The sequence below is a fragment of the Equus caballus genome, chromosome 30, assembly GCF_041296265.1.
Source record: "Equus caballus isolate H_3958 breed thoroughbred chromosome 30, TB-T2T, whole genome shotgun sequence".
In the NCBI taxonomy this organism is placed as follows: domain Eukaryota; kingdom Metazoa; phylum Chordata; class Mammalia; order Perissodactyla; family Equidae; genus Equus; species Equus caballus.
The window spans coordinates 6,822,721-6,841,340 of NC_091713.1; the positions used below are offsets into that span (position 1 = coordinate 6,822,721).

Consider the following 18,620-nt stretch of genomic DNA (forward strand, 5'->3'; position numbering starts at 1 on the left):
TCCACACGGGCCCTCCACCCACACATGGAAAATCAGCTCCGTGTCACGCATTTGGGAAGTGGAGACATGAGCCAAGAGAAGGCGCTTGCTGGAGGGGAGGGGCTCACCTTTCCTCTGCTGGTTCCTGGCTGGGTGCCTTGGCTTCAGGATGAATTGGCCTTGCGTGTCTGGGGACTCCTGGAAGGTGGAGCCCTCTGGTCCCTGTGGCAGGAGCCCAGTGGCTGGACGATGGCTCATTTTAATTATGTAGGGATGCTCATGTCCTGTACAGAGAAAAATCTAACTATGCATCAGGATGATGGTGATGGATTAGGATCAAACCTCCTTACTGTGAGTGTGTGGGCCACACCAGTGTGTGCTGCCATTCTCCCGCAGCTTCTGGATGAAGAAGGCTGTGCTCCCGAGCGAGCGCCACGTGCACCCTCACGGGCGACACCTTGCAAAAAGCAGGTGCCCAAGCAAAAGAGTTTAAAATGGAAAGAGAAAAAGATTTTTAACCACGTTGCTTTCTTTGGAATGCATAGATCCGTAAGTGCATTGCACAATGTTGACTTTTGCTGTGTTTCCCTCCGAGAATATTTAATGCCTTCTAGTTTCTGCCTTGACACTAACTAGATCTGTACATCTGAGGCAAATTACTTGACCTCTCTGAGCCTGACATTCATCCTTTTAAATGCTTACCCTCACACAGACTTATAAGGATCAAGGAAAATATATTAGTAAACATTAGTGGTCAATGGTTTTTAAAGAATTGGACCATATATGTTCATAATTGCTGTGATCACTGTTGTCTCACTCGTAATGTCATTTTAACACAGATTTTTTGTTTCCTTTTGTCAGTTCTAAAGACAAGGGCTCCTCAAGAGCAGCAGGGCTCTGTGCCTTCAGCTGCCCTCCCACGGCTGCCCACCCTCCCAGGGCCCTGCCAGGCAGCCATCAGAGGGAAGGCTGCATGGTGTTGGAAACCCAGAAGCAAAGTGCAAAACAGTGTTTACAGAGTGGAAAACTGCCCCCAACATCACCGGGAGTTGCCTGCCATGTGATTTGTTTTGCTCTTCCATGCTTTAAATTGCTTCCTCTCCATAGAGTTCTCTGTGGAGAATTGCACTTTTCCCCAACAGTGTGGTGTGGATTTCATTCTTGAAGAATACAGGCATGCCTAGTTTTATTGTGCTTCCCTTAATTGCATTTCACAGATACTGTGCTTTTTACAAATTGAGAACTTCCGGCAACCCTATGTCAAGCAAATCGATCAGCACCGTGTTTCCAACGGTGTTTGCTCGCTTTATGTCGCTGTGTCATATTTTGATAGTTCTTGCAATATTCCAGTCTTTTTCATGATTATTATAGTTGTTATGGTGATCTGTGATCAGTGTCTTTGATGGTACTATTGTAATTGTTTTGGGGCACTATGAACACTGCCCATCTAAGATCGAGACCTTAATGGATAAATGTGTGTGTGTTCTGACCTCTCCACTGACCTGACATTCCCCTCTCTCTCCATATCCTCAGGCCTCCCTGTTCCCTGAGACATGACAATATGGAAATTAGGCCAGCTAGTAACCCTACAATGGCCTCTAAGTGTTCAATGAGAGGAAGAGTCACACACCTCTCACCTTAAATGAAAAGTGAGAAATGATTAAGCTTCCTGAGGAAGCCATGTCGAAAGCTGAGGCGGCTGAGAGCTAGTCCTCTGGCACCAGAGAGTTAGCCAAGTCATGAACGCAAAAGAAAAGTTCTTGAAGGAAATTCAAAGTGCTCCTGCAGTGAACACATGAATGAGAAGAAAGCAAAACAGCCTTATTGCCAACAGGGAGACAGTGTTAGTGGTCTGGATAGAAGATCAAACCAGCCACAACACTCCCTTCAGCCCAAGCTCATCCAGAGCAAGGTCCTCACTCTCTTCAATTCCGTGAAGGCTGAGAAGACATCCTGCCAGGTCTGCGACAGAGCCTGTCCCTTCCCTTGTCTTAGTCCCTCTATTTTCCACACTGAACAAATTTGCTGATCCAAGAATTATTATTATTCTTTTAGCTCACTTGCTCTAATAACGATTTTAGGAGAGGTGTAATCGATTTATCAATAACCTCAAGAACAATGCTAGAAAACTCGGCCTGAGAAACAGCAAAGTACCGGTGGTTTAGTCAGTGAAGATGTGAGGAGTTAACTGCGATTATCTCATCTTTCTTATGATGCTGAGAAAAGTTTCGGACACAGAGCAAGTATTAAATAAATATTTGTACTTGGATTCAGAGGTATGGCTGGATTTTTTAAGATTCTCACAAAATAGAGGCTACTTAGTAGTTAGGAAATGGAACAGAGGAATTCAAGAGTGGAATATAAAAAAATAAATAGATGGGAAAAGAAATTCTGATCCAGGTTGCCATCATACCTGAGGAAGTAAGTATGTATAAGTTTTTCAAGACAGCTCTGCTTGTCAAGTAAAAAAGTAAAGAAGAAAAACTCACATTTCCCACAAACTAGACCATAAGCCGTGGAATGAAGAGATGTTATCAGTGCCTGGGATAGAGTAAGTGCTTAGTAATTATTTAATAAATGTAGGAAGGAATATTGCATAAGATTTTCACTTTTAAGGGTCTTGGAGCTTGAGACTGAGCAACCGTTCCTTTGAGACTTCAGAGTTGCAGTTTTCCACCCAATCAGCCCCCTCTGAGATGTTCCCAGACACTTACCAGTGAGTGGGCATGGGGCCTCTTTCTTGCCGGAACTGACCCACAGCTGGTAATCTTTCTCAGAGCCCTTGGAAACAAAAAGAACTATGTGTCACACAAAATCTTTCACAGCAGGTACCAGTTCCTTAGCATTTCTGATTCCAAAAAGAAAAAATTGGGGCCAGTATAAATGCCATTTGGTCAATGGGGGTGGCTACAGTTTTTCGGAGTCAATGGCGCCGATTTCAGTAACCCCTTATTCCTCTCACAGCCTCCAATAGACCCTCCCTGATTCTTGTCCCTGTTGATGAAGGCCAAGGATCTATGGAACCACAATGCAGTCAGCCCCTCAATTTGGGCGTTGCCGATAGCAAAAGAAATCACAGTTATGCCCCCTTTATTAAGGAGGAAAAGTCTAATCTTGAGAGTCCTGCCTTCTGCTATCTCCAAACTCCTTGGAGAATGTTGGCTTTTGCCTTCAAATGTCCCTGCCCAGACAAGCATGCTGTCCAGAGAGCCACACGCCCTGCCATGACTGTTCCATGAAAGTAAAGCTTGAAAGGCCTCGATGGCTCAGCAACCCTGAGCTAAAGGAGGCGGAAGCCCAGGAGGCCTTGAGGAGATGGCCCAGCGAAGTCAGCGCACTGACTCTGGTGCAGACGCGGGAAAGAAGCCACAAGAACTGTAACCGAGAGAACAGGTCAGATGCAGAGCACAGCCACTCCCAGCAGAATCGTTGCCAGTAATGCTGTAAAGCCTACTCGGAACGAACAAGTCAAAATTATAAAGACAGCTGAATTATTTTAAAGAGGTCTCCAAGAGAGGATAAAGCAAAAGATGTTTGAAACGGAATTGTTGGTGATAGGTACCGTGCTTGCCCTTGACTCCCGATTAAAAATCAGTCTAGCCCTTCTGAAGGAGAGTCCCAGCTATGGCAGCCATCACACACACATACACAGGCACACACACGTGCCTGCACAGCTAAATCTGCTCAAAATTGTGTTGCAAATAGGAAATGAGAGCTAATAAAAACCTTTTCTTTTAAGGTAGGGATTGGAAACACTGTTGGAATCTCTTCAATCAGACATACATATATAGCCAAATAGGCTCAACTCTTCGTTAGAATAGAAATTTTTTTGTCTAGTGAGATTGATCACTTTACGCTAAGGAAAATTAAAATCATGAAATAAAATGAGCTATATCATTAATCAATCTCCCTAACCTCATCCCTAAAAACACTCACTCTCTTCCAAGGTTTAATTGTTATTCAGAGTGTACATATCTTCTAGGTTAGAAATCAATGCAGAAGTGTGCTTTACTCATGCATATAAATTCCAATTCATTTAAAATGTATTATTATTAATTCTGTTTGTACAGAAATCATTGGCTCCTTATGGAAAATTCTGGTTGCGCTTAGCTTTTAAGAGGCTTTATTATACCTTTGGGTTAGGCAAATTTTAAATACAAGTCTTGTAATTACGCCCTGTCACTGTAGCAGGGCATTTTTACATTTCCAGAGAATTTTATTTGAGGAGCCGTGCTTTACAAGTGCTTCCTTGTTTTCTGTCCATCTGCATGTTACTCTCCCTCTCTTTTCCCTGACACAACCTCGTCCTCAAACATATGTATCTCTCACCAAAAAGAATTTCAACAGCTCACACCAGCTCCATCAAAGTATCAAAGAGAAGACACTTAAAAGCAGAACAGGATGAAAGTGATGTGGACACAAACGCCCCCGGATTCGTGGTCTCATTCAGAACTTGTCTCCTCCTTTACCAATTCACAAAGGGCGTCAGCCAACTCATCCTCAGGGTCTGCATCAATGGGGTGGAGCCTGTAGCCAGATGGTCTTTATATCAAAGTTCACAAGAAAACATCTTATTTAGGGTTCATCATACTGAGATTGAGTCCTTGAATGACAACCAGGGCAAATGGCGATGGGAGGGGAGGAATCAGGAAAGATTATACAGAAGGAACAGTCCAGTGGAGGAGGAAATATTTAGAATCTTATGTGATTGTCCATGTATAAAATACATACAATAAAAATGCATGTTGCCATTAGCACTCTAAAATTATAGCCCAATTTCATTATGCTATTACTTTCCATTTGCACAAAATTTAAAATGGGAATACAAGAATAGCAACCATATATAGGTTAATAATATATCTTTGCTGCCTTCAATTTCCAAATTTGAAGGGGGACAAAATATGACTTTGAAATCCATAATAATCAGTTGTCATGATGGGTGGTGCATTATGCAAACACACACACACACACAAATCTCAAAAATTAAAGTTGGTTTTTAAGTAAAAATAGTTTGCAGGTAACTTACAGTTATTCCAAGCATTGGTAGTGACATGTTGATAATGTTATTCACTGTATCCGAATTGGTCACTGTTACAGTTACAGACTGTAAAAAATAAATGCGAAAAAATGCTATAATTTAAATTTGAAAAATTTAAATAATTTCTGTCAAATTACTATCCGTATTCTAAAGGCAAGCTTGTTTTCAGGTAGTGACACAGCACAGCACATGCAGAGCACGAACCCCTAAATACCATTTACTTTCATTCCTTTGTATAACATGAGGCTAGTAGGAAGCATTTCAGTAAATCAAACATTTCTCTGAAAGGATTTGTGGCACAAAAAACATAACAGCTTAAGCAAGAAGGAGAAAGACTGAGAATTCCGGGCAGGCCCGTGGGCTGGTCCTCAGCACCTTGAGGCTATTTCTGTAATGGAGGGGGGGTGGTTTAAAAAGGAGGAGCTGAACCCTTTCTCTTCCTGAGTTGTGCTTTTGTAATATGGCTTTATTTCTTTGCAATTACATACTTGGTGTTGGTAAAATCAGAAGAACTGGCTATAAAAGGCATTTTTAAAAGCTATTCTTTAGTGAGTACTTTCTTTGTGTCTGGCATGATGGTCACTAAGCTTTCATTGTCAAGATATGTTGAGACAATTAACTGAAACCAATGAGTCCAGGAAATTAGACTGAAAATTTGAGAAACTCAAGTTCCATTCCAAACTCTGCCAGTGACTAGGGTATTCACAATAGCTCCCTGCCACACCTCACAGTGAGAAACTGCTCCATTAAAATAGGAAGACAGTTTACAGAAAAGTACCCGAAAGCAATTAATAGGATTCTGAGACATCTATTGAACTCTGAACTCCAAAAGACATTTTAAAAGAAGAAAAACGGTAACCAAGAACACTGACTGCGCACATAGTTTTGGAGTATTATCAGGCAGGAAGGCCCCTGTCCTAAATCAACGGTGCTTAAAGAAGACAGACAGCATAAGGGGACACTCAGAGGCTTGAAGATGACATTAAAAACAAAGGGAATCCTTTCGTAATTCATTCCTTGTCCTTTCATTGTATTTTTCTTCGTATGAATTCAATTGCTTGATATGACAGATGGCCCTGAAACTTGCTTATAATGGGACTTCTATCAATGAAAGCATTCATTGATTTCCAACTACTTGTAGCCCTAAGGATTATGAGAAAGTGCTTCAGAACCCAGTGGTAGAGTTCCGAGCGCCCAGACGCAGGCATGCTGGGAGCTTCCTGGGCATTCAAACATGGGGTTTCCCTCGGGACCTAACCAGAAGTAAGGGTGCTGCTGTTTTTAAGATGTCTGAAGTCCCTTCAATACAATCAAAAACTCTCCCATGAAAGATTTTTTAAAGTAAAAGAATCTCTTTTCAAATGCTAATCATCACTCCCTAATTTATCTGGTCTGTAAGATAACGGTTTTTCCTGGCATAAGGAACATATTATGTTCAAAATAGTCATTCCAGGGATGTGTGTATTTCTTCCTGCATGTTGTCTGTTCTCCAAAACAGATAAATTCCAGTAGACAGAGCTCTTTGCAAACAAACGCCTTAAAAAAAAATAAACTATTTCATCAAATAATTTGAAAAAAATGGAAATGTGATTTTTTTCATAAGAACTAAAGTGTTACTTGATATATGAAGAACCAGGAAAATGTGATCAATTCTCAAGAGTTGAGGACAACCCTGAGATGATCTAAACGTTCAAATTATTAGCCAAAGACAGCTATTACAATTATGCTCAATTATAGAAATGAAAATATGGTCATAATAAACAAAAATATAGGAATCTCAGCATAGAAATTAAAAATATTGAAAAATAGAAATTTTTTATCTGAAATCTGAAAAAAAAATTGAAACTACACAGGCTAAATTGCATAATGAAGATGACAAATGGAAGAGGAAATGATTTTGAAAGTAGAGAATACAAATTATCCAATGTGAAGAGTAGAGGGGAAAAAAGAAGATTGAAAAAATTAACAGAACCTGAGGGGCCTGTGGACAACATCAAAGTGTCTGATATACGTGTAACTAGAATCTCAGAAAGAAAGAAGAGAAAAAACGGGGAAGAAAAAAAAATGAGGAAATAATGACCAAAATTTCCCAAACTTTAGACATAATTTACATTCATAAAGACATAAATTTAAAAACTCAAGAAGTTTATAAAATGCCAAAGAGGATTTTGTTTGGCAAAAAAACAGATTCAAGGAAAACCATGCTCTGATGCTTACCCACACTGCTAAAAACCAAAAATCAGAAAAAATCTTGAAAGCAGCTGAAGAAAAATGACAGATCATATGCAGATAATTAATGTTTGAATGATCACAGACAACTCATCAGAAGCATAAAGACCAAAAGACAGTGGAACATCTTTAAAGCGCCGAAAGAAAAAAAATTGCAGGCAAAATTCTACATCCAGCAAACACATCTTTCAAGAGTGAAGGTGAAATAAAGACATTTTCAGATAAAAGAAACTAAGAAAATCTGTTGGCACCAGATCTGCATAACAAGAAATGCTAAGGAAAGTTTCTCCAGGGTGAAATGAAATAGAATTAGAGGGAAATTTGGATCTTCAGGAATGAATGAAGAACATTAGAAATGTTTGTTTTGTGTAATGTTTATGCAATTAAAGTTCATTTTCAAAAATTTAAAGGTGATTTTCCATGAAAAATTCTGACTGCAACCCCTGCCCTAAGTGAAATGAGAGCAGGCAGTGTGCTTTCCTAGGGAACTCTGCAGTCTTATCTCCTCAAGCAGAGCATCTCTCCGATACTCAGAAACAGATCAGAATATTTGCACGGCTTTCCTACTGGCCAGGAAATAACTGTCTTAAACTGCCTCTTTTTCCACCTTCACATACTATCGTGTGTGATCGAGAGCTCCCGTAACAGATAACAGAACAAAGTGATATGAAAAACACCCAGAATATTTGCTCCTCAGGGTCAATGTCTTGGCTCCTGCACTACAGTTTCAGAGATCAAATTCTATAGAAACAACTGAGGTGAATGGTTTTTTTCCCCAGTGGCATCAACAAAATAAGGTAGAAATATACTGATCTCTTAAAAGTCTCAAACTTTTCAGTTCAATTAGTGCTGACATTCCTCAGAATGAAAGACTTTTCAAAACTTCTCCACATTTTTAATACCTGACCCTCCAGTAGATTCTCTCCTAGAAGAGGGACATTACTGAGGCCAGCCGGCAAAATGGGAACATGAATGGTAGCTTCAAGTATCACACCAATGTTCAATGTACTAAAGGCGCTAACTGTATGCTGTTATAGAAGGGAATACCCCTATGCTTAGGACATACCCAAGTGTTTAAGGATAAAGGACCACGACGTATGTGTGACCCTCAAAAATAGGTATCTTCATACACAATATGGAGAAGGAGAGAGAGACAACAAAATAAATGATAAAGCAAATGGAGTACAATGTTAACCAAATAGGTGAATCTAGCTAAAGGGTATATGGGTGTTCTTTATACCTTTTGTATTTTTGCAACTTTTCTGTAACTTTACAATTATTCTAAATAAAACATCCTAGGAAGAAAAAAACTGTGGAAACAACCCAGGCCACTCTGCATGTAGCAACAATTGGAAAAAATGTTTCATTCTAATAAGAAATACCTGGTTGTGAAAATCACTTTATTACAACAAGCCACTATAATTACCATTAGCAGGATCCAGAGAAACATTAGGAACGTTTACCATGCAATATTCTTTTCATGCTTAAGCACTGAAGCCATCATAGATTCCTCTTGCTTCATATCACCTGGGATTCACGTTTTATGTCACAGTATGGATACGGGAAAATACAGTTTTCCACTTGGTACCTTCTAAATTCTCTCTTTCTCTTCCCCTCTCTTCCTTTCTCCCTCCCTCCCCCTCATCTCCCCTTCCTGTTTTTCTTTCCTTCTCTCTCCCTTTCTCTCTCTCTCTCTCTCTCTCTGTTTCTACCTCCATCTCTCTCTGTCTATGTCTATGCCTTTCTCTTTCATTCTGCCCAAATAAAGAACTTGGAATTTAATTTAATTTTTGCTCTTAAAAATACTCACACAGACACAGTTCTTAATGTCCTCAGTGATGATTTTGAGGGGAATGCTCTCTGGCTGGTCCTTCTCTTTGGCTAGATTGATGCACCTAATCACATTCAATAATAACCCAAAATAGAGTAGGATGCATTAGCTATTAGCTTCTTTTCAAATAATCTATACTGCTAATATTTTCAGTCTACTTGGTTATTTTTGAAAGCATATAAATAGACTCGGCAAAACCAAATTATGAGTTGGAAGAATATGCAAAAATACTTCGTGAAAGTAAGACATGACCCAGAAAATAACGGGTTGCCCCTGTCGTGTGAGATTTGGCAGTAGATCCAGTCCTCAGAGCTTTCCTGCCTGATTGGAGAGCCCAGCACCTTCCTGGGTTCAAGGGTAGGAAGTAGCAGCTGCTTTGAGAATCACTCAGTAGAGTAACCTGCACTTAGGGAAATTGAGCATGTGTTTTGAGAGTAACATTGGATCCAATCATTAGGTTGGAGAGAAGGGGAAGATGAGAGTGACAAGCAGAGCTTCCTCAAAAATAAGCAAAACATGCATGTAAGTGAGAGGACATTTTTGCAGTAGCAGCCGGGTAAATCTAAACAAGGAGTTGTTTGAGGATGCTCGGACAGCTTCTACTAGAGAGAGGGAGAATAGTTTGAGGGTGCTGCCATGAAGAGATCTGCAATCTTTTATTGTGGATCAAAGATTTAGAATATGTATACTGAAAAAATACCTTTGAAGGGAAGAGTGCCATTTTTCCTTTAGTTCTGAAGAACTGCAATTTAAAAAAAGGGAGAAAAATTAACTACATAAAATACTTATACTAAGATATTAGAACTGCCATTGCAGATGAAAATAGCAGCAGCCATTTATCACTGACGTGGATGTGCGTGTCAGTTGTGCTCTCCTCATCGTTGGGCATTTGATGGGCCCTGCTGTTTTCCAAGCAGTGTTACAGCGATGGGAAATAGATCGTAAAGTGGGAGAGCAGTTGGTGTGGAATCTAAACACATAATTGCAACTATGTGAGGCAAGCTATGTGATCACGGGCAAATCAATTAACCACTCTGAGTTTCAGTTTCCAGAACAGGAAAAGGGTTAATTATACCTCAGAGCGTTCCTGCAGCTGGCAGTGCTATTCAAATATAAAAAAGAACCCCTGTGAACCCAAAAGTGTAGACTCAGGATGTCCAGGGTCAGGGGGCCACATTCCCCATCTTCGTGCCAGTCTTAGAACATGCCTCGGAACACTAACTTGTACTCTTGGACCATACCTTTGTCTTGAATTGTCACCTCTCTATAGACACCAAATAAGACAATATGTACACAGCAATTCAGGCAACCCAGTATTTGATGACATGATTAATTTTATTTGTATAATTAAATACTATTTTTAAGGGAATGAATTTGAGAGTATAAAAGCAATTTTTCAAACTGACTTGGACTATTTAATACTACTTGCTCACGGAAGATATTCCAGTGATTTAAAAACACAGCTACTCACTGGGGATTAGGGGCAGGATGTTGAGAGGGGCCTTAAACCTTACTCCATGTACCCTGAACTTCCACCTCCCCAAGTAGCTCCTAGAGCCCATTTGAAAAAGCACTCATCCAAAAAGGAAAGGAAATTACTCCAATAGTTCCCATTTTTCATGATCAATTTGCACATAAAAACCTTTTGGGGGAAAGTACATACAAGTGTCATTATGAGAGGTAAGAAAAGGAGTCATTGAATACAAAAGCTGTAGGTCTTACCTGAAGGTGGCCACAAAGTTCACTGTGGGCCAGCCCAAGACAAAGGACCTCTTGGCAGAGGTGTCCACTTCTCCAAATTTGTCCAAACAGTTGGCAATCCATATGGTGTTCAGGGGTACTTTATTTTTTATTTTAAAGTGTTTTTTGTAACTAGAAAGATAACCAAACAAGACCTCTGTTAGTTTGTTTCTTAAATGTTATGGGAACAGCTGTGCTTATGGTAAGATGCCAATTCTCACTGCCCCAGGGTGCAACGTGCCTCCTTTAGCTCTGTGACCCTCTGTGCTCCGCACAGTCAGGGGTTGGATGGGTCTTTACAAAGTGTGTGCTGAGTGATGCCTGGGCCAGGAAGGCCCTGAAAACACAATGGCAGCAAATAGCAATTTTTCTGCATGTTGAGGATTGAGTACGGACCATACTCTACATTTTAGAGCTTTTTTAGAGAACCATTAATTCATTTATTATTCAGTTATTATTGTTATATTTGTTATTATATTCACATATATCATTTTATTTACTTAATGATTTATTACTATAATTAATTTATTATTTGTTCATGTCTTGCTTACTTTAAAAAGCCTTTGAGTAGCTGAACAAAGATACATGATACATGATTTATAAAGATAATTATACAACTTTTTTCTTGAGAATCAGACTAAAACAGCAATAAGCTTGGATCAGAGGGATTTAAAATACACTTTCAGCCTTAATTTTTTAAAAGATTTTCTAGCGTTTAAGCATAGGTTATTTTAAATTTCCTTTATTAAGATTTCATTCATACCATTTTCTATCAGGTTCCGGATCAAACTGAAAAACTGTTAGCGCGCGGACTGAGCTCAAAATTCAACCAATCAATCGATTGGTCCCACATCAGTGCCCAGGAGGTCTTACATGTGAGTCATGGAGATATTTCCCATTTATCTCTGAGGAATCGGAAGGTGATCGGCTTTGTCAGCAATGAAATGGTTTTCCGACAGTTTCTGCCTAATCTCCTTTGACCTCTGACATGGAAACCACTATATCTCTCGGTTAACTCACAAATTTAACACTCAGGTGAGCCTGAGATTTAGACGGTACAAGTCCTCTGAAGGATGCCTAGGGAACACGGGCACGCCACTTCGGAATTGCCTCCTATTCAGAACCACATGTGGAAACGCTAAAGCTAAAATGAGATCCAAGACACCTCAGGTTCAAAAACCCCTAAGACTCTGCTGACTCATGGAACAGTTAAAGCAAAAAGGCTTTGATGGGATTTATGAAACGAAAATAATTCTGCAGGAAGCCTACCTGAAGGATGACCTAGATTCAAACGTTAGGGTACAGTGGATGCAAATACGCCTTGTGACACAGGTGGCTTCTTAGACATTTATTTCACATTTTTACCCTATGTTGATGTATTTGAATATTTGTGTGAAACACAATCAATTCTCAGATAAAATAATTGTTCTAGATCGTAACTCTAAAAGCATTACGAAGCTAAAAATAGTCTACTGCCGATAGGAAAGAGAGACACATGTCTACTTGTTTTTACAGATTTTAAAAGTTTTGTCATGTAGATGTCCATGTGTGGAGACACCTAAGGTACTGTGTGGAAAATTTCAAATATGTGCACCTGAAAGAGTCGTTTCTTTAATTCTCTCCAAAGTTCCATGAAGTCCCAAGATTATCCACTTCCTTGAAACCAAACCACGGAGTTTCTGTTTGGTTTTCAGTCTCCTATAACATTTATTGAGCTCCCACCACATGCCAAGCACTATTCTACATATTTTACAAACATTGCTTCACTTAATCCTCAATCCACTATATCTATTAGCTCCGTTTTATAGATGAGGAAACTCACAGAGAAATTAAGAAAATTGCCAAAAGCAAGAGATGGGCTTTGAAGCCAGACAGCCTAAGTCATGAGCCTATGCTCACAACCACTTGGCCTCCATGAGTGCTGACCTGGACAGTTCCACGTAGTGCCCTCCTGATCGTTCCTACCTTCAGCCTCCTTTCTCCCCCCAGAGCCATCAGGCTTTCTGATGGCATTGTTCTCTCATTTGAGAGTGAGAGGATCAATCTCCTGACATTCTATCAACAAAGCTAAATGCTAGCCTCGAAATACTGAAAATGTATTACAACAAAGGCTTGTACTACAGTGGATTCTCCTGAGATCTCACCGTGTTTCTCTGCGCTCAGTGACTGACTCTTCAGATTACATCAGTAGAAATGAGAAGTGATGAACCTTACAAAACATGGCTCAAAGGGAGCAGGAGGAAAAAGGCAGTTTTTATTTCTAACACGTGGGTCCTCACTATCCATCTGCTAAGATGATGGTATCCCTCTCGCTTTCTTCTACCTCAACTTGGACACGGGAGCGTGATCCCCGGTGAACTGTGGAAAGTCACAGATTCTAGGGAGATTCCCCTCATTCTAAGGCACAGGTGTTCCCTTAGATGCTGGGAGTAGGGGTCATGGTATCTTCTGCAAGAATCTTTGTAATGCCACTGATAATAAGCTAATAGTCATCTTCATCTTTTGACCTAAACAAAATTGGATTTCATTGTTTCTATATTCTTTAATAACTAAATATGAGGACAGAGATGTCTGAGGGGGGTGTGAGCTAAGTAAGTACAGTCTCTTACTTTCTATTTGTTCTCCATGGGCCTCTACGAGTATTAGTATCTTATGAAGTAGATGCTGTTTAAAAAAACAAGTCATAATTTCATTTGAAAAATAACCTCTTATTTAGCATTCTAATGAATATCAAAAATGTTAACAAAGTTCCCATCTGACTTTAATTCTTGAGAACCAAAGTTTCTAATGTAGTATGAAAAAAATGAAAAAAATATCCAAACAATTTCCACTGACTGTTATTAACATCCAGCACAACGGGAGAAATATAATTTCCTCATGAAGAAAGGACATATAAATCCCCTTTATTATTACACACAAACTAAAGTTCATTTAGTCTGACTAATATATACGCAGCAGTCAGTCAACTATTTACTCCCTTTGTGTTGGTTTCTGTAGCATCAACCTGGAGAAGAAAGAGTTTCCAACTGAAGCCTCAAGACACACTGAGGAAAAACGGAACCTAAGTCACTCCACCCCCTTCCCTGAGTAGAAAAAGCAGGCACTAAACTCAGGTGATTAACTTGAACAGATCGATCCAGGACATAACACAATCCTCCATCTGAGAGCGAGGCATGACAGAAAGGAAATAAGCGGCTTGTTGCGGGTGGCTATTTCATTGAAGTTGTTATTTCTTGGTAGGAAAAAAATAAATAAATTTTCTCATATGAACAGTAATCACGAATGTCCCCAAATGTTTACTATGGAAATGATCTAGTAGCCAGCTTTCTAAAAGCTGTGGTAAACTCTTGTACAAGGTGGCAGCATTGAGTACTGCTTGCTTCCTGCTATGGACTGAATCCCACCCCACTCCCCACCCTCCAATTCATACCTTGAAGCCCTAATAGCCAATATGTCAGTTTTGGGAGATAAAGCTTATAGGAGGTAATTAAGGTTAGATGAGGTCATAAGAGTGGGGTCCTAATCCAATAGGATTGGGAGGAAGAGAGAGAGCTCTTTCTCCACAGGCACACACTGAGAGGCATGAGAGCCCATGGGGAGAAGGCGGCCATCTGCAAGCTGGGAGGGGAGCTCTCATGAGGACCCGACCCTGCTGACAGCCTCATCTCAGATTTCCAGTCTCCAGAACCATGACAAATTTCTGTAAATAAATAAATTTCTTTTCTGTGTGGTGAGGAAATGACTAACTCTCATCTGCTTGTTACCTGGTGAGAAATGGAACAGAATGCTCAGGGAACTGAAAAACAAATGAGAAGTCTAGCTATCAAAAAAAAAAAATCAGAGGCCAAAATAAAGATAAGAAAATATACTTAAGATGAGTGAAATTGCTTCCAGGTGTAGCCTTGGAGATGGTGATGTCATAAAGAGGACAGAGAGAAAAAGACTCTGTCCAGGGCTTGGCATGAGGTCCACTTGAAGCGCTAATAATAAATAAATGAATCTCTGTAAATACATTTCTGTGGTTTAAGCCAAGCAGTCGATGATATTTGGTTTTGGTAGCCTGACCAGATGAAGACAGTTACCTTATCAAAAATCTCTGCTCTCTCTATATCAAGGTCTTCTGAAGCAAATCAAATGCCTTAGATCACCTACACTTTCCAACATTCCCAATGGATGTAGAAAGCATATAAAAGTAATCTTGCAGGAACTGAGTCTCATAAACAAGAATATTATTGAATAAATTGATAGAGATTGTGTCACATTATGAAACCCTTGAGCAGACACAGAGAGCTCTCTGAAAAGCAGTATGTGAAAGATGGTGGGCATCTTCTGTGATAATGGACCAACCAAAATAAAAATTCAGCTCTGAAATGGATGCAATTTGCTAGGAGAAAAGAACACTGTATCAATATAAAATGTTTTTGGCAGAGTACTGTAGGTTCTATCAGACCCATTCAGAGGTTAGCAGTATCTGAGACAAGTGGCTTCTGGTAGGAAAACAAAGGTCGCCTACTCTCCTAAATACTGTAATAATTACAAAGGTGAAAAGAAAAGTGAAGGAGAACGTATTCCCCTTACAAATTGAATGTGAGTGGTCTGCAAAGTCCTGACAAGCAGGAGATGAGTGTTGTGGTTGCTTGCTTTTGTGTGTCTCAGGTTGAGCACAGAGGAATACAACATGGTGTGACAGGAAGAGCGTGGCCTTGGGATGAAGGCAGACCTGCAGTGCAGTCTCTCCCATCATTTTCCTGTGTATGACATTGGGCCAGTTCCTGAGCCTTCCTCAGTCTTTGTCTTCCTATCTGAAGCCTGGAGATGATGACAGTACCTGCCTTGGAGGGCTATTGGGGAAACTAAACAAGCCATCTGTGATGCTCCTCGTGTGGTCCCAAGAATGCATCCAAGAAATTTCAGTTTCCTATACTAACCTTGCTTAAATAAAGAGATTGGTAACTAGTCTACACTTTTTAAAATAATGCCTCATTCCCTCTATCAGGAGCAGAGTGCCTTGAATGGACCTCATGCCAAGCCCTGGACAGAATCTTTTTCTCTCTGTCCTCTTTATGACATCGTCATCTCCAAGCCTACATCTGGAGGCAATTTCACTCATCTTAAATATATTTTATCGTCTTTATTTTGGCCTCTGATTTTTTTTTTTGATAGCTAGACTTCTCATTTGTTTCTCAGTTCCATTTCTCACCAGGATGTGAGGTAGCCATTTCCTCACCACAAAGGAAAGGTTGATTTCAAGGATGAGAGAGAAACTAGTTGATTGTGGTGTGTTCTGTGAAATCCAGACAAAAGAGAGAATAGAGGCAGCAGCACCACAGGTTGGGTAAGAGACTGTGTGCTGAAATTAACAGACCTAGTTTCAAACGTGGACTCCACTAATTGCTAAGGTGGTGACCTGGGGAAAGGCAGCAGACCTCCGGGCATCAAGGTCCTCCATAAGATAAGGAAAATGATCCCATCTCACTGGGTAGTTGCAAGGTTCAGACAAGATTCGGTACATAAAGTCCTCAGCATAATTCCTGACAGAAAAAACTTCTGATAATTCATGCTTCTTATTATTAACATCGCTCAGATTAAATATAGCATTTTGCAAAGTCGGTACTTGCGTGTCTTACCTATGACATGGCGTAACTAACTGAGAGCTAGCAGTGAGGGCAGCCAAGAAAAGAGTTTTCATTTTCTCTAGTAATGAAAAAGCTTCTTGATAGTTTGTTTGGTGAAATATTCTTTGTCTTTTATGGTGTTTCATAAATCATGAAAACAGAGATGAAGAAAGTAAACAGATGACCTTGCATCCACCTACCGTTAGACGTTAATTGAGCAATTACCATGTTTTAGGCTGGATATTGGTTACATTTGTGTCCAGGGTTGGGAAGAAAGTGCATCCATTTGGTTCTGTCTCCAACATATCTTCCAAATCTGTCTGCTGCCTCTTCTCATTGCCACTCCCAAGATGGAGTCCCTGTCATATTTCATCAGAACCACTGCCTCCCTAACTAGTCTCCCTGCGTCCACTCTTGCTTACCCACCAATCTGCTATCTAGCAATAGGCAGAACAATATGCTAAAAATATAAACCAGATATGGTCACTTGCTTAATTAAATATGCTTCAGCATAATATTTCAACCTTTTTTGTGGCCTGTGGAGACCCTGTGTGGCTGGACCCCTGACCACAGTATCTTACCTGATATTGTGCCCCACACTGAAGGCTCCAGTCACATCAGCCTTTCCTGAACCCCTCCCTCCAGAGGGCTGAGTTGCACCCACTGAGTCCTGCTGGTCCCTCACCCTAGAAGGCTCAGCCACCTAGTCTAGGAATGCGGCTGCTTCTCACCCCATAGGTTTGGTTTAAATGCTGCCACCTCGGAGAGACCTCCATAGACAGCCCCTCTCTAGGATGGTCCCATTTTCTTCTCCACATGGTACCCTCTTCTCTCTCTTATGAGAAGCACTAACTTCAATGTGTAATTTCCCTCCTCTTATTTTTATCATCCGTCCGGAAGCTCCAGGCAGGAGAGACCCTGCCTGTCACATTCTCAATTGTTTTCTCTACAGGGACACGGCACAGAACAAGACCTCTGTTGATACTTGTTGACTAAAGGGAGGATCAAAACATTTGCAAAAGCAAAAGAAGAAATCCACTTAACATTTTCCCACAGTAAGGGTTGGTGAAAACGCAATCTGATGGTAATCAGGAGAGCCTGTAGTGTACACGTACTTGGTGTTAGTTATCAGCAACAGATCGCTGAGCAAGAAGAGGTGTCGCTTCTGCCTCCTCCAGCCTCTTTTGAGTTCCACGGGGCCGTGGATCAGCAGAGTGCGACCGGCACTCTCAGATGACGTAGCATTTTCACTGTGGGTGTCCACCTCAACAGAAGAGCTTTCCCTGCAAAGCAACAAATACCACAGGACAACCAGTCACCCATCAAATACCTGATAGAGTTTTGTGCCAAAGGTCAAGGTTAACACGACACTAAAAATTAGCCTCGATCCTCAAAACAGAACTCTATAGCTCAAATTCAAGTCTCCAAATTACAGAAAGCTATTAAAAAAGATGAGGGCACACAGGGAGTTGAGGTAGATGGAGAACGGTTTCCAGGACATGCCCCAGAGCATGCCAACTCTTAGAGGTGGGGAGAAGGGGGCAGCAGCAAAGCAAAGATGGCCACGAGCTGTTGGGAAGGGGAGAACCAAGAGGCCAAAGGTTGAGAATATTACAAGAAGGTAAAAAAAAAAAAAACCCAAAACCCAGGACAATTTGTGGCCTGAGACAGATAAAATAAAGTGACCTAGAGATTTGTGAAAAAGTAATTACAATTTAGTTTCATGTTAACATAAAAATTTAGATAACTGAAGATTCTGGAAAATTGACTCCAATCATAGCTAAATCAGTATTCAAGTTTTGGGGGGAAATTCTCAAAGATCAGCAAATAATACTGGAAACATCAATAAGTTTCTAAACACAACAGGGTCTTAGATATTATTTTGTTGAGCTATAACTAAGCTCTAAGCTATGACTCTTTGGTCATAAAAGGTAAAACAACTAAATTTCACAGGACACAAAAACTCTTTCATGAATAGGGAGATATTGTCATAGGTCTACAGAAAATTCTCCCTCATGGAGCCAAGAAAGAGTCTCCCTTGAGTATGTAAAGCCTGCTTTCTGTACTCAGCAGCACTGAACCTTGTGAACATGAGTAGCTTTTCGTGAAAGCAGTGCTGAAGGTAAGAATTGGTTCCCATGTTTTAGGAGAAACAAAACAGAACACTTCCTGTGACTGCTAGTCCCTT

General features: G+C 40.4%; 1 protein-coding gene across 1 annotated transcript in view; it reads right to left on the bottom strand.

Annotated features, from left to right (window-relative positions):
- Window positions 1–18,620, bottom strand: part of LOC138915142 (rho GTPase-activating protein 20-like) — a 110,555-nt gene that overhangs the window by 43,471 nt on the left and 48,464 nt on the right. The window contains exons 4-10 of the mRNA XM_070256075.1: window positions 17,548–17,715; window positions 10,800–10,949; window positions 9,778–9,819; window positions 9,057–9,141; window positions 5,006–5,083; window positions 2,694–2,760; window positions 108–263 (exon numbers count right to left, since the gene is read on the bottom strand). Of these exons, the coding sequence (XP_070112176.1) occupies window positions 108–263; window positions 2,694–2,760; window positions 5,006–5,083; window positions 9,057–9,141; window positions 9,778–9,819; window positions 10,800–10,949; window positions 17,548–17,715 (746 nt within the window). The remainder of the gene's footprint in view (window positions 1–107; window positions 264–2,693; window positions 2,761–5,005; window positions 5,084–9,056; window positions 9,142–9,777; window positions 9,820–10,799; window positions 10,950–17,547; window positions 17,716–18,620) is intronic.